The sequence below is a fragment of the Equus przewalskii genome, chromosome 2 (assembly GCF_037783145.1).
Source record: "Equus przewalskii isolate Varuska chromosome 2, EquPr2, whole genome shotgun sequence".
NCBI lineage: Eukaryota > Metazoa > Chordata > Mammalia > Perissodactyla > Equidae > Equus > Equus przewalskii.
Window position 1 is genome coordinate 40971920 of NC_091832.1, and position 15097 is coordinate 40987016.

General features: G+C 38.7%; 1 protein-coding gene across 31 annotated transcripts in view; it reads right to left on the reverse strand.

The window, feature by feature from the left end:
* Positions 1 to 15097, reverse strand: part of KIF1B (kinesin family member 1B) — a 134908-nt gene that overhangs the window by 37207 nt on the left and 82604 nt on the right. For 16 of the 31 annotated variants that reach the window (XM_070610841.1, XM_070610836.1, XM_070610834.1 and 13 more), the window contains 5 exons: positions 9075 to 9171; positions 7675 to 7823; positions 6043 to 6221; positions 5221 to 5358; positions 3785 to 4033 (listed from right to left, as the gene is read on the reverse strand). In XM_070610841.1, coding sequence (XP_070466942.1) covers positions 3785 to 4033; positions 5221 to 5358; positions 6043 to 6221; positions 7675 to 7823; positions 9075 to 9171 — 812 coding nt within the window. The remainder of the gene's footprint in view (positions 1 to 3784; positions 4034 to 5220; positions 5359 to 6042; positions 6222 to 7674; positions 7824 to 9074; positions 9172 to 15097) is intronic. The other 15 variants (XM_070610855.1, XM_070610851.1, XM_070610850.1 and 12 more) reach the window with 1 other exon arrangement.

Here is a 15097-nt window from a genome sequence, read left to right on the forward strand (position 1 = left end):
AGCCCCTATACTTAATTTTTATAGTTATTTTCATACTTAAAAATAGCTATTCAGGGGCCAGCCCCTGTGGCTGAGTGGTTAAATTCGCACACTCTGCTTCAGCAGCCCAGGGTTTCGCCAGTTCGGATCCTAGGCGCGGACACAGCACCACTCATCAAGCCATGTTGGGGTGGCATCCCACATGCCACAACTAGAAGGATCCACAACTAAAAACATACAACTATGTACTGGAGGCACTTTGGGGAGAAAAAGGAAAAATAAAATCTTTAAAAAATAGCTATTCATGGGGCTGACCCTGTGGCATAGTGGTTGGGTTTGGTGTGCTCTGCTTTGGCGGCCTGGGTTTGTGGGTTTGGATCCTGGGTGTGGACCTATACCACCCGTCAGCCATGCTGTGGTGGCAACTCATATATAAAGTGGAGGAAGATTGGCACACATGTTAGCTCAGGGCTAATCTTCCTCAGCAAAAAAGAAAGCTATTCAAAAGCAGGCACTCCTGTTTTTTGTGGGTTTTTTTTTTTTGAGGAAGATTAGCCCTCAGCTAACATCTGCCACCAATCCTCCTCTTTTTGCTGAGGAAGACTGGCCCTGAGCTAACATCCGTGCCCATCGTCCTCTACTTTATATGTGGGATGCCTACCACAGCACGGCTTGACAAGCAGTACATAGGTCCACACTCAGGATCTGAACCAGTGAACCCCAGGCCGCTGAGGTGGAACATGTGAACTTAACCACTGTACCACTAGGCTGGCCCCAGGAACTCCTGTTTTTAATTTTATAAAAGTTTACCACTTGAAGGCACAGCATATCATGTTAACACACACACGTTACAATAAAGTCCTATTTGAGCAAATATTAAAGACATATTCTGCCTATGGCAATGACTGTTCCAAAGGTGGAAGAACAAGAGGTACTCTTGCAGATTTCCCTTTCTAGAAAAGAGAATTCTACAATTCTATGGCAGTAGCAGGGGCACTGGCACTGTGACTACACAAGAGCACAATCACTAGACAGCTCCTTGTCCTATTATCAGTACAGAGTCCTTAACCCCAAATCAATGCTGTATAAAAGTTCTCCTTTGAAGTTTTCTAGACTGAAATTTTTACTCTGCATTCTTGAGAGTTCTTATACCTTGACCTAGCAGACTGAAGGAGAACAGGGATGAGAGGGGAAGATGTAACAGATATATTAGCAGAAAGTTCTGTGAAGTTACATCAAAAAGGGAAAGAAATTTTGTCAACATAAAGATAAGAAAAATCAGCATAATTATGGTTCTAGTTACAGCAACAATGTCAGTTCAGGTACTCAGGTCACAGAATAACCATCTTTTGCCCCCTTTTAACCCAGAAGACTAGCTTAAATATTTACATTTCATCCAAAATTATGATGGATGGTTCATAACATCCCAGCATGCCATAAGAGAACAGCTAAAGGGACAAGCTCTTTTCATTTTCATATAAAAATTCACCAGAGGCAGCCAAGGCCAAGAAACAAAATCTACAAACAGAATTTCACAAGAACCTGGAAAATTTTACAAGTAACTTTTTTTGCAATTATGTGCCAAATAGGGGAAATTCAATCCTGTGAATCACAAGAATGAGACAGAAGTTACTCTTCTTACACATACAATGACCTCTACATAACTGGGTGACGTTGCATTATTATCAATTTTGTTTGTAAATAAGAAATGTAGTTAAGGGTGAAAATAAACCGCTATCCTTCACTTTATTGATTGCTATGATTTCACCTCCTCCCCTAACCTTTTTCTTGCAAAGCAAAGTTAGCTTTAGAACCTGGGAACCCAAACAAATAAAAATGTCAATTCCTAAGCCATAGCTCCATAAACATTTTATTTGCAAATCAAAGTAAAGTTGATTGCTTTATACCTACACTTAAATGTGCTATGATTAAAATGAATAAAACTAGAGAGAATAATACATATATGTTAAGTTAGTGACTTCCCACATTAAGCGGGATTCTGACTTAAGTTTTCCACACAGCTGACTCATAATACAAATGCTTCTGAGTGGTACTCTTAACCAGCATATTCATTTTGCTAGTGTGGATGACAGAATCTGAACGATCAAAAAGATCTTTAAGGCTCTTTTTTTTCTATCTAACTCTTCATTTTACACTTGAGAATGAAGCAACAGGCCTCAGCTTAAGTTGGTTGTCCTAAGTTAGGCTCCTCCTGACAATTAGGTCAGTGTTCTTCCCATCATGCCACGTAAGATGAAGCTACCTACTCCTCACCGTGCAATGGCGTAAAACACAGTGAGCAGCGTTAGAAGCTGCGCAACTGGCACCCGGACCAAGCAGTATGGATAGAAACTTGGTTCTAACTTTCAACTCTCTAAGAAGAGGATGGAAATGTACTGAAGGGCACACATGCTATAAAATAAGGAAACCATTATGATCCCATTATTTGTACACAAAACTACCTTTCTCAATTTTAATATCAATCAGCTTCTCTGAAATTCTCAGGATCTACTCCTGGCAATACACGAGCAGAAAACAATATTCATGATTGTATTAATCCCTTTATGTTTATTCATGGAAAAACTGAATAAATGCCCCTTCGCCATTTTTGTAAAACCCCAAGAAAGTCTACTACTACAATCAATAGTCATAACTGAGGCTTTCATTTTTATCAAAAAGGCTTTCTTTTCCCCTATTCCATAACAGTGATCATCGTTTACATTATTTATTTAGTTCTCACCAAGTAACCAACACCAACTATAAGTTAAGTTTTAGAACTCATGTCTCTACTGGGTCAGGAGACTTGCTGCAATTTAACTTTTAGATAACTGGTGCTTAGCCATTTAATACTGACATAACTCCCTTATTTTTAAAGGATTCAACAATGTGTGTTCTAATGCACCAATAGAATTAAATTTAATACCTTAAAATCTGCCCATATTTTTTTGTTAATCCAGTAGTGTTGCACTGTTGAATCTGTGATTAAAATTACTTCAGCATGAAGACTGGATCGTAGACAAAGACATCAGTATTAGGAGCATGTGCATGAGAGTTCTGCATCACTGACAGATGGAGCCAGAGACAATGCCTCATTTAGGTAAACTAAACTTGACACAAAGCAGTTTCATGGAGCACTGAACAATATCTATTGTTGATGGTGTAACAGATAATTTTACGAGATTCATCATTATAAAGCCTAAAGGTAAAATTTTAGCAGAAGCCAAAGAAAAGACCTCTAGATAGGCTCTGTGAACCTGGCCAAAGAAAGGCATCCATTTTAGACAAAGAGAAAACTTCATGTTCCTGATTCTTTTTTGGACTCATAGACTACGCAAAAAATAAACCTAACACTACTCTTGATTCCACGTTTGTCCTCTTGATTCCTGGTGGTGCCGCAAATCCTTTAGCCTAACCTTGGACTTGCTCTGCTCTCGTCCTGTTATTCCCATATGCTTCCTCACTCACATTACTACAAAAATGAAACAGCAGACCACAATAACATTCTTCGGACCTGTAACATTTGACTCCTAGCTTTAATTACTTTCTCCTCTGGAGTTTCCTCCTTCAGAAGAAAATTAGTGGGCAATTTAAGACCACGGGTCCTCCATGTAGAGTCTCCATACATTGCCATATGCTGTACCGAGTAGACCGAGTACCTCATGAACACTGCCTGAGAGCTCTCTCTAGCCAGATCAGCGTGTCAGGAATTGAACTGTCTAAAGCAAGATCATCCAAAATTGCACAAGGAGCCTCTTTAGAGCAAGAGCTGGTCCCTTTTTGCCTTTCTCACAATAACCTCACCAACCTTCCCACTAAAATGAACCATGGGGATCGGTCGTAAAACGGGTCATGCCCGTCACTGAAGAGATCTGATCCCTCCTCCGTCCCTGCGTCAGAGCCGGTGTCATCCACGAATGCCTCATCATCAAAATCCTCCATCTCATCTTGCTGTTCGTCAGCCAGCTCAGTGATGTCGGAATCGGCCGTGGAAAAAGTGGGGGAGGGTGTGCGGTCAGCAAGGCGCTCATTCACACAGCCGTGGAAAATGGGGGAGCTAGACACCAAATAAGACGCCGATTGACACAGCCAAGGAGAGAGGAATAGTTGGTTAAACAGGAAGCTATAGGTGCCAATAGGACAGAACCCACTGGGGAATCAACACAATAAAAGCAAGTGGAAAAGCCAAAAAGATAAAAATAAGCATAAATCATCTTGTTCAGGTGAAAGGGAACAAGGACTGATCCTTAGAATAAGAAAAGCAAAGGAAATACATGAGCAGAATCTCTTGGATAAATAATGCACTATAAAACGGTGATGGTCTCCATTTCACACAAAAGATCAGCAGCTGGGCCTCAAAGGAGCCATTCGACATTAGGTGAAATAATGAGTTTTAAATCTTTATTTTATGTCATCTTGGAGCAGAAAACAAAATGGATGAAATGGTATACAGCAAAGCAAATATGTGCCTTGCTTGAGTAAGATGTGTGTGGCCAATTCATCTCTTTAAGAACACTACTGTCAGAGTAGGGTGGAAAGACTTACTTCATTTCTACAAAATACTACGACTTCAGCTCCACCTTTTTACCCAGTTCCTTTAAAACTGTCAGAAAGTTTTTGCAATTGAAAAACAATTCAAATTCTGAAATCATTAAGCTCAAAACTTACATTTCTCTGCTTTCTCTAAGCCTCTAGGAACTTGACTCAATATGGACTCACAGAGGCACTATTTGTGTCCATTAAATGATAAAGTAACATATACACAAAAGAGGCTCAAGCGGACTAAACTAAGGTATAGAATTAATTCACCCTTGGCAGCCTAAAGAGAAATGAATGCTTTAAAAAAAAAAAAGTGAGGACATATCAGATCATGGAGAGGCTGCATTCTGCTAAGTTGTAAGCCATACTATGATTTCAAACTGTGCAGGATACAGACATAGGTTTTCTTTTTCTTTTAAATCTATCTTGTTCAACTGTAAAACATTTTGTGAATGAGATGAAAAGCAGGGGAAGACTGTCAATTACTTTGGTTGAAAGTTTGAGACTTAAAACAAATATGCACATTGAATAAAACCAAAGGGAAATATACCAAATGACACAGCAGCTGCGACTGACTGGCTAAGACTACAAATGGAGCTTTCTCATACTCTTTTTAACTTTCTATAATATCTGCTGAGGTTTTAAACAATTAAAATAAAACCAATCATTATTTAAAAAGAAGACATCAATAAACTCACTACATACCTTCCTACAAGTTTGAACCAATGGAACCGATCATAAAATGGATCACTGCCAGTCATAGTGGTTTCGCTTTCGTCTTGGGCACTGGAGGCCATCTCACCTGCCCTGTCATACATCTCTCGCATCAAATCCAGCCTCTGCCTATATAGTAAACATAAAGTGCACTGGGTTAATATCACAAGATTGCATTAAAATTTCACTTTGGAAGTACCTTCCATGCAAGATTAAAAAAAGAAAGCTTCTCCCACCATTTAATGATATTAAAAAAGAATGAAGGCCAAAAGTACAGAAACCAAAACACCCAGTATCCAAAGTGTCTGAGTTTAGAGACAAGCCACCAAAAGTCAAGAATAGCCACCTAACCTCTACCAAGTCGTAGGAGAAATGTAGTTCAATGGTGTGTGACATCTCAAATATACTGCAACAGCAGACAATACCCCATCATGCTAAATGCAAAGGAAGCTACTTATAACTTTCCTGTTTACTATTGATCATCAGGAGATCCAGAACAGAAAAAGATAAGTAATTACTAGATCCAGGAAAGAAAGAGATACTATGAAACTGGAACACTTAAAATGTAAGAGGCTCTATGGAAGGTAAACTTAAATTATATCTGCAAATGACAAAAAGCTGTTTGTGAAGTGGGATTCACTCACTTAGAAATAATCGGATGGATAGTACTCTCACTGGCCAACAGCAGCAGAGAAGCACAGAAAAGGGAGTAATAGTGATATCATAGAAAGGAGCATTTGAGGGCGTCCACTTGAGCAATTCATTATTATTTCCTAACTAAAACAATTAGCTTTATGAATAATGTTTCCATACTTGAGTTTCTCCAAAGACCAATAATGTGTTGCTCCGTTCTTCAGATCCTGGACTTCTACTGCCACCACCGTACGAGGGAAAGGCCTGTCTTCGTGAGTTTTTTCCATCTCAGTGGGAAGTAATTCAGGAGGCAAAGGGGAGTACAACGTGTCAGTCAGCAGAACAAACTGAAACTGTACCTAAAAGGAAAGAATAAACCATTGACAAATGGCCTTTATGTTTTTGGCAAGTAAGCTTCAAAAACGAAGGGAAATAACCACACCCAATGAGAAAGAGGTCAAGTATATAGTATGTGCTCAACAAACAGCTTGTGATTGACTGAAAAAAATGGCCACTTACACAGTAATCATAAAGAATAATTCTAATTTCAAGTTAAGCTATTTACAGACTTTGCTTTCCTAGCCTGGCACAGCGTTTTTGCATAAACTAAAATCTCAATAAATATATTTTGGTTGACTGAATGAAGACTTTTGTAAAATTTATTCAAGAGAACAAAAGGTAGACCCAAGAATGCATCTCTATTCTCTCACTAAGAAGAGAAGGTGGAAACATGTCACAATGTTCCATTTTAAATTCAGAGGATTACAACTAGTACTCTTCAAAATGTTTACTATATGTGAAGTCCTGTGCATGCCTTATGGCATTTTTTTCTCACTACCACCCTATATTTTCAGCAACAAATATTAATTAAATGCTACATACAGCAGTAACAAAAAAAGACATAGTCCCTGTCATCATTTAGTCTACACGAAGAGGGGAATAGTTAATAAATAATTACAAAATGAGACGGGTTGCCAAGATTATGAATGAAGAAGACAGCTTATCCCCATTTTACAGAACTAGAATATAGCCCTAGAAGATTGTGAATTTTCCCAAAGTCAGGCAGTCTGTGCTCTTACCTACTATGTGATATTGCCCCCCACTGTAATCATAGTAATCAGGAGACTGTTAGATAGTGGGACACACAGAAGAATGAATCTAAGAACTGGTGTGATTTGTTGGTAATAATTAAGACAATCAGTAACATTTACTGCCTTGTACCATTTCCAGGAACTATTTCAGCACTTTACAAGTATTCACTCTTTGATCCCTCACAAACTCCCTGGACAGGAGACCCTGTAGCCAAGCCCATTTTGTAGATGAGAGAATAGAGGTACGTGGCTATTAGGGTCAACACAACAAGGAGAGCTGGGCTAGGAACCTGCTGTCTGGGTGCAGAGTGCATGGGCTTGTCCACTACACAAAACTGCCTCTCAGACCCTAGAAGAGCAGGAAGCACACAAGTGCAAACTTAATGGTAGAAAACTAAAATAAAATTGAAGTTTTCAGAAACCCAAAGGAAGTATTTTTCTAATAAGCTTCTCTACCTCCTGGGATGGATACAGTCTTCTCATTTGTAAAATAAGCTATATAAAACAAGTTATTTTAAAAATTTCATTTAATAAATATTTAATTAGTATCTACTATGCATATGTTCCTGGCACATGTATTAAATAAAGGCATATATAAACCTGTTTCATAGCAAAAAGCAATTGAATTCACCCAAGAGAAAGGTTAGTTCAAGATGGGAGCCATGAATCCTATCAGGCTCAGCTTCGTCACCAGATGGTCCATGATCCCCCCTCCCCGTACCTTCTTCTTCAATTCCACACTGATGGCATTGGCCTCCTTCAGGTAAACGGCATTGCCCCAGAGCAAGTCCCTTAATGAAGTAAACTGGTGCGACTTCCATTTCCGGAAGGCCCACTGAGCCAGCTCAAATTCATGTTGTGTCCAAGGAACTGAAAGAGTGAATGAAGCATAGTTAATGGTGATTTCATAACTGTGCAGAAATCACATCCCTCCTCTAACTCCTCTCTGTTATCACATTAAGATATTTTCCAGTTTTTCTACATTTGGCTGCTTTAGTTTTCTTCTTTTCAATAAAGCTTACTAAATTCTGTTGACATTACAAAAGAAGTATACACATTTCAGGATCTAAAAAAAAATCCTACTATTTATTTAAAATAGTACATCAAAGAAATAGATTTCTCTTGCTATTTTTTTTTTTTTTTTTTTGGTGAGGAAGCTGGGCCCTGAGCTAACATCTGTTGCCAATCTTCCTTTTTGAGGAAGACTGTTGCTGAGTCAACATCTGTGCCAACCCTCCTCCACTTTACCAGTGGGACACCACCACAGTGCGGCTTGAAGAGCAGTGTGTAAGTTCATGCCCAGGATCTGAACCTGTGAACCCTGGCCCACAGAAGTGGAGGGCACGAAACTAACCACTACTCCACCAGGCCAGCCCCTCTCTTGCTTTTTTTTAAAAAGATATATATCTAATGTACATAATAAAAACTAGTATGTTTTACAACTTCATATATATCTATTTTTCTTTCTAGTACAGGAAAAAAAGGTTATATTTTACCTCAATATTGAAAAATAAAGAATTTAGTAAATAAATTAAGAGTTCCTTCAAAGTTAATTTGAAGCCATGAGACTACTGAGAGGTTGAGTGAAGAAATGAAATGGGATGAACGTTCACACTGTATTATAAGGCAACAACTAACAAAGTTCAAATTCAGCTAAGAAATTCTGGAAAACTTAAGACATGTAGGCATGACTAAGCAATGTGATTAGAAATCTGTCAGAAATGGCTTTAATGTATACTGATATATTCCTTCACTGGGGAATCCCTGACATAAACCATAAACCAGCAAATAGAACAGAATATCTTAAAGATTAAGCTCTATATTTATTTGCAACATATATGTGAACTTCATATGTACAGTGATATGAGACAGTATATTTACATTGCCCAAGGGATTTATATGAAGAATGTGCTCATAAATCTTGTGTTCTAAGGAACTCTATCAGTCCTACTCTCACCTCATAGACTATAGCCTGGATTCTCAGCATTGAGCATCTTTTAAATCATCTTTAAATTGGCTCCGTAAAATGTCAATAAATGGTAGGGTCAACTATGATCAAATCCAGTTCTGATCACAAATCCAAAAGATATACATAGGAAAGTTTCAGTCTCTAGATTTTACCTTCTTCCTCCTCCTCTTCTTCCTCTTCAGTTGTTTCTGCAGCTAGGGATCGGGTCTCAACCTGCTTCTGCAAGGCCTGCAATTTACTTTCATAGTCCTGAATGAAAAGAAAGGAGATAACATGTAGGAGAGAGGAAATATGAGGTGAGGAAAAGAGAAGCGAAAGGCATATTGGGGAACGTAAACAAAGCAAAAGACAAAGAAAAGAAGACAGATGCAGGGAACAACAATAAAAAGACAAGTACAGAGAAACACTTAGGAAAAAACTGCAAAGCACACAAGATAGTCTGTAATGGATAAATGCTAAAAAAAAAATTTAACTGCAGTCTCTCTCTGCTCCCTCAGACTCAAGAGTTCTTTACTTGGGGTTGTGGCAGAGAAAGATGGGATTCTGAGGGGAAAAATGCATGAGTCCCGTATTAAATGCTAAAATATATTTAAGAAGTACCTTTGCAAATCAAGGAGTTTCAGAGAAAAAGAATATTAGAAAAGATTAAATTCACCAGTGTCACCAACAGTTCAATTATCTAGCTGTTTGGATGGGAAAAATTTAGGACTGTAGACTTCTGAAACTCCCTATGGATGAAATATTACCATTTTTGCAGCTGTAAGATGAACTCAGCCTTCAGGTAACTAAAAGATCACAGAGCAATTAGGACTGAAATAGCCTATACATCTGATTTAGTTATCCAAGAAAGATATTTTATTTTAAAATATACTATTATAATACAAAATGTATTACTATAATACAAATCAGATTTATCCTTCATTTCTCCATCTACTCCATGCATTCTCAATGAGGGTGATTTTACCCTGAAGAGGACAAAAAATGATTCTTGAGGGATAAAAAAACTTACTTTTTATGTATAGAGTACAAATATACATACAGTATGTAAACAGATATACCATATGTCTGAGTTATTAAAATTTCATGGTGGGAAGAGATTAGGGAAAAAATGTCCAAAAAGGTTCCTTGGAGTGTTAATGAAAAAAACCTTGCACTTTTTGAAAATAAAACAAGAAGGTTAAGATAAGACACTTCACATAAGAAAATCCCAAATCACAGTACAAGTAGAGCATTTTAATATACATTGCCTGGGTTTCCTGCTTCTTTGGGAGTGACCTGATTACAGGCTGTCGTGAGACAAAGGTTTAGGTATGACCCTGTACAGTTTTCAAACAGAGCTCTCCCAGTCACAAATCAACATTCTATGCATTATAGAGGACCACTGAAAGCCTCTTAGCACAATGCTAAGAAGGATGCAAATATTCTCAAGGCTCTAGTCATTTATCATTTAGTCTCACAAAGGAAGCTTTCTTTCTAGCAGTGACCAAGAGCCAGTGACACAGCTTCATTAGATATTTAAACAAACCTTTTAGGAGACTATATACTATGGCAAAAAAAGAGACAAATATTAAAACTAGCAGGTAAATGACTTGGGTTTTGCTCCTGGCATCTGCTCGTACTAGTCTTTATAATCCTGGGAAAGTTAAATCCTCTCTACATCTCACTTTTATCATCTTTAAAATGAAGACTTTAATATTTGACCTGCCTATTGCTCGAGAGTGCAGGAAGGACCAAATAACGAACTATTTAAAAACATATGTGGGGAGGTCGGCCCCGTGGCTGAGTGGTTAAGTTCGCACACTCCACTTCGGCAGCCCAGGGTTTCGCCGGTTTGGATCCTGGGCACAGACATGGCACCACTCACAAGGCCATGCTGAGGCGGTGTCCCACGTGCCATAACTAGAAGGACCCACAACTAAAATATACAGCTATGGGGGAAGCCTGGTGGCGCAGAAGTTAAGTTTGCACGTTCTGCTTTGGCAGCCCTGGGTTCGCCGATTTGGATCCCGTGTGCGGACATGGCACCACTTGTCAAGCCATGTTGTGGCAGGCGTCCCACATATAAAGTAGAGGAAGATGGGAAGAGATGTTAGCTCAGGGCCAGTCTTCCTCAGCAAAAACAAAGAGGAGGATTGGCAGCAGATTTAGCTCAGGGCTAATCTTCCTCAAAAAAAAAAAGTAAAATATACAGCTATGTACTGCGGGGATTTGGGGAGAAGAAGCAAAAAAAAAAAAAGAAGACTGGCAACAGTTGTTAGCTCAGGTGCCAATCTTTAAAAAAAAACACACACGTGGGTGCTGGCCTGGTGGCATAGTGGTTAAGTTCACGCACTCCACTTCCGCAGCCCGGGGTTTGCAGGTTTGGATCCCCTGCGCAGACCCAGCACCACTCATCAAGCCATGCCACAGCAGCATCCCACATAAAAGAGAGGAAGATTGGCATAGATGCTGGCTCAGCAACAATCTTCCTCAAGCAAAAAGAGGAAGATTGGCAAGAGATGTTAGCTCAGGACCAATCTTCCACACACAAAAAATAAATTAAAACACATGTGAAAGTCCTCGTAAATGGTAACACTATTAAAATGACAAGCAATATTTTAAAAAGTTTATTTTCCAAGTATACCTAGCACCTAGATCTTGGTTTCTAAATACACTCCCCACTAAAAGAAACCAGGGCTCCTTGAGAAAATGACTGATTCCAGGTTTGGAGCAAGGAAAGGACAGGGTGAGCCCAGAACACCTTGTGCCAAAAAGCACAGAAGTACTCAAAGACTGACAGGGCCACTTTGGAAGGAAACATACTCCCACGGGCTAATAAATAATAACAACAAAAAATATATAGCACACTGAGTATAAAAAGATCCATGAGTCCATACTGATACTGAAAGAAGAGGAGAAAAAAGGAAAGCTCTTCTTTGCCTGCCCCCCCCCCTCCAAAAAGCCAGTTAATAAATGCACAGGGAATGACAATTTAAAAACTACCATCTTGCAACCCCAAATGTAGTAACTAAATCAGGCAAGGATCATTTATAAATGCTAAAAACAACTGAGTGAAAGGAGGATGAAAAACAGAATATTCACACAATCCCAAGTGCCACCCCAGATATCTATTAAGAAGAAGGAGAAAGAGCTGGGAAACATCACAATAACTAAATTTACTACATTTTAAACATTACTGATAATAGAACAGGTTGACAATTTGTGTCTACTGATGTGATGCAACGGAAGTATACAATGTCATCTTTAAAGCAGTATTACCAAAAAAGTTTACCTTAAATCTAATCTTGAGGAAACAATCAGACAAATCAGAATGTAGCCTAGATTCTTCAAAAAATACCAATACAACGAAAGATAAAACCAAATGCAATATATAAACCTCAACTGAAGCTTGGATTAAAACACACGCACACTTATAACATTTATATTTTTTAGACAACTAGGGAAATTTGAAAATGGACTTATATTACATGATACTGAATCTGTATTAAATTTCTTGGATGGGATAATGGTATTAAGAGTATATCTTTGATTTTAGGAGATACACATAGAAGTATTTAGGAGTAAATTGTTAGGATGTCTGCAACTTACTTTCAAATGACTTATAAAAAATACATTAATATGGGTATACAAAGGTTCACTGAACTATTTTTGCAGCTGTTCAGTAGGTTTAAAATGTTTCAAAATAAGAGACTGGGGATGGGGGAGGTTTTTTCCCCCTAAAAAAAACATGTATTATATAGGATTCTTTCAGTAAAAAGACAAAGACTGCTGGTTTACCTAAAAAATCATCAGGTGGAAAAAAATGTTAATATTTTATCCTAAGAGTTTTTTTATTTTCATTTTTTTCCTCAATTTTTTTATTGCAGTAAAATACACATAACATAAAATTTATTATTTTAACCATTTTTAAGTGTATAGTTCAGTGTTATGAAATATTCATAATATTGCGCAACCATCACAAGCATCTATCTTCAAAACTCTTTTCATCTTGTAAAACTGAAACCATGTCCATTAAACAATAGATCCCCATTCCCCCACCCTCAGCAACCACTATCCTACTTCTGTCTCTATGATTTTTGACTACACTAGGTATCCCATCTAAGTGAAATGAGTTTTGACTCTCCGTGACTGGCTCATTTTTTGAGGACTTCCTCAAGAGTAGGTGTACAAGCCAGTCAAACTACCAATGAAAGATCCTTAGATTCTGACTGCTGACAGTATGAGAACAACCTTCCCTAAAGGCTCTGGCTGTGCTTCAGTGGCAGTAAAGCTGACATAAAAAGACTTCCCAGAATGCTATGGACCTAACCTTAACTGCATTTTGACCAGGGAAAATTTCTATAAGCACTGACAGTCCAAATAGCAACACCATTTCTCGAATTGGCGGCCTCTTCCCCAAACCACGCTGCATAGGAGCTTCCAACAAAGACATTTTGTAGGTCACCAGAAAAATTCTTAAGTGTTGGATTTTCCTACAACAAATGGATAAAGAGATTCAGATCCTACTGTTCTGTTAATTTCATGGTAAAAACTAGGATAATTACAGAAAGTACACTAAAACATAATGTATTTATCAGTAGCTTTTTTGTTTATAAAATGTTCCACCGAGTTCAATATATGTTGTATGCTTTGAGGATTCAATGAGCTAATACCTGCAAAAAGTTTAGTGGTGCAAGTAAATGCTCAATACTATGAATTATTATCTTCATCATCAAATGCTAAACAGATTTAGTAAGATGAGGACTGAGAGAACACCCCCGGATTTGTTACCATGAAGATCTTTGGTGGCCCTGATAAGAGTGGCTTCAGCGGTGAGGTGGGAACAAGAGTCTGATTAGAGTGAGTTCAAGCAAGAATGGGGAGAGAAAACAATAAAAAGAAATAACGGGAGGTAGACAAGTGGGAAATAAGAGCAGAAAACTCTCTATTCCCATGAAAAAGAACAAAGAAATGGAGTGGCAGTTCACAGGGTTCATGGGACTTTTTTGAAACTGGTGAAACGAAGATATGTTTGAATGCTGACAGGAATCATCCAGAAGAGAAAGTGATGTTGTAAAAGAGAAGGGGTAAATGTATAGTAAGTCCTTGGGAAGGTGACATAGATGGAATGCAGGGAACAAAGGCTGGGCTAAGACAAGAGCAAGGACACTTCATCCACCAACAGGAGGGGAGCCGAAGTATTGGTACGGATGCATGATGAATGCATGCAGAACCAGAAGTAGGAAGAAAAGGAAGTTTTCTTCTGATTGCCCCTTTCTCAGTGAAACAAAATAAAAGATCAGCTGAGAGCAAGGAAAGGCCACCTTTCATTCCGAGGCACCTGGTTGCAAACTTTCAGAGCACTATGTATTTTCCCTCATGGCCTATGTCATAAATGTACTGTATAACTATTGGTGTGATTGTTTGTCCAATGGCTATCTCCTCCACAACCCTGTGAACTTCACGAGGTCAGAGATCTGTCATTCACCACTGAATCACCAGCATCTAGCACATATCTGTCTTCTAGATCAAATACACAGCCATGTATTGCTCTTTCAGTTAATAGTTCTCAAAAGTGAGTATCTTCCAGATCAGGGGTCAGCAAACTGGCCTGCAGGCCAAATCCAGCCCATTGTCTGTTTTTGCAAATATAGCTTTATTGGAACATAGCCATGTCCGTCCCTTTGCATAATGTCTACGGCTGCTTTTCTGCTACAATAGCAGAGTTGAGTAGTTGTGACGGAGACCAGGGAGCCCACAAAGCCTAAACTATTTACTTTCTGGCCCCTTACAGAAAAAGTGTGTCAACCTCTGTTCTAGACCAATGGTTCTCAAAGGTGGTTGCTGATCCAGTAGCATTAGCATCACCTGGGAAGTTAACAGAAATACAAATTATGAGGCCCCACTCCAGACTTTCTGAATCAGAAAATGGGGGTGGGTCCAGCAATCTGTGTTGTCCTAAGTCCCCCAGGGGATTCTGATGCACACTATACTTTGAGACCCACTCTTCTGGGTGATGTGTATAGATGAATGATAAAGCAAACAAGACAAAGAAGGTAGTTATTCTAGGTGTGTTTGCATTCTCAAGGAAGAAGAACCAAACAAGTAGGCAAGATAGGTTATCGTTATTAAAACAAGGAGAGTTGGCCTGGGGCAGGAAAAGTGGCACATGAGTGCAGATCCAGAAGAGGAGTAA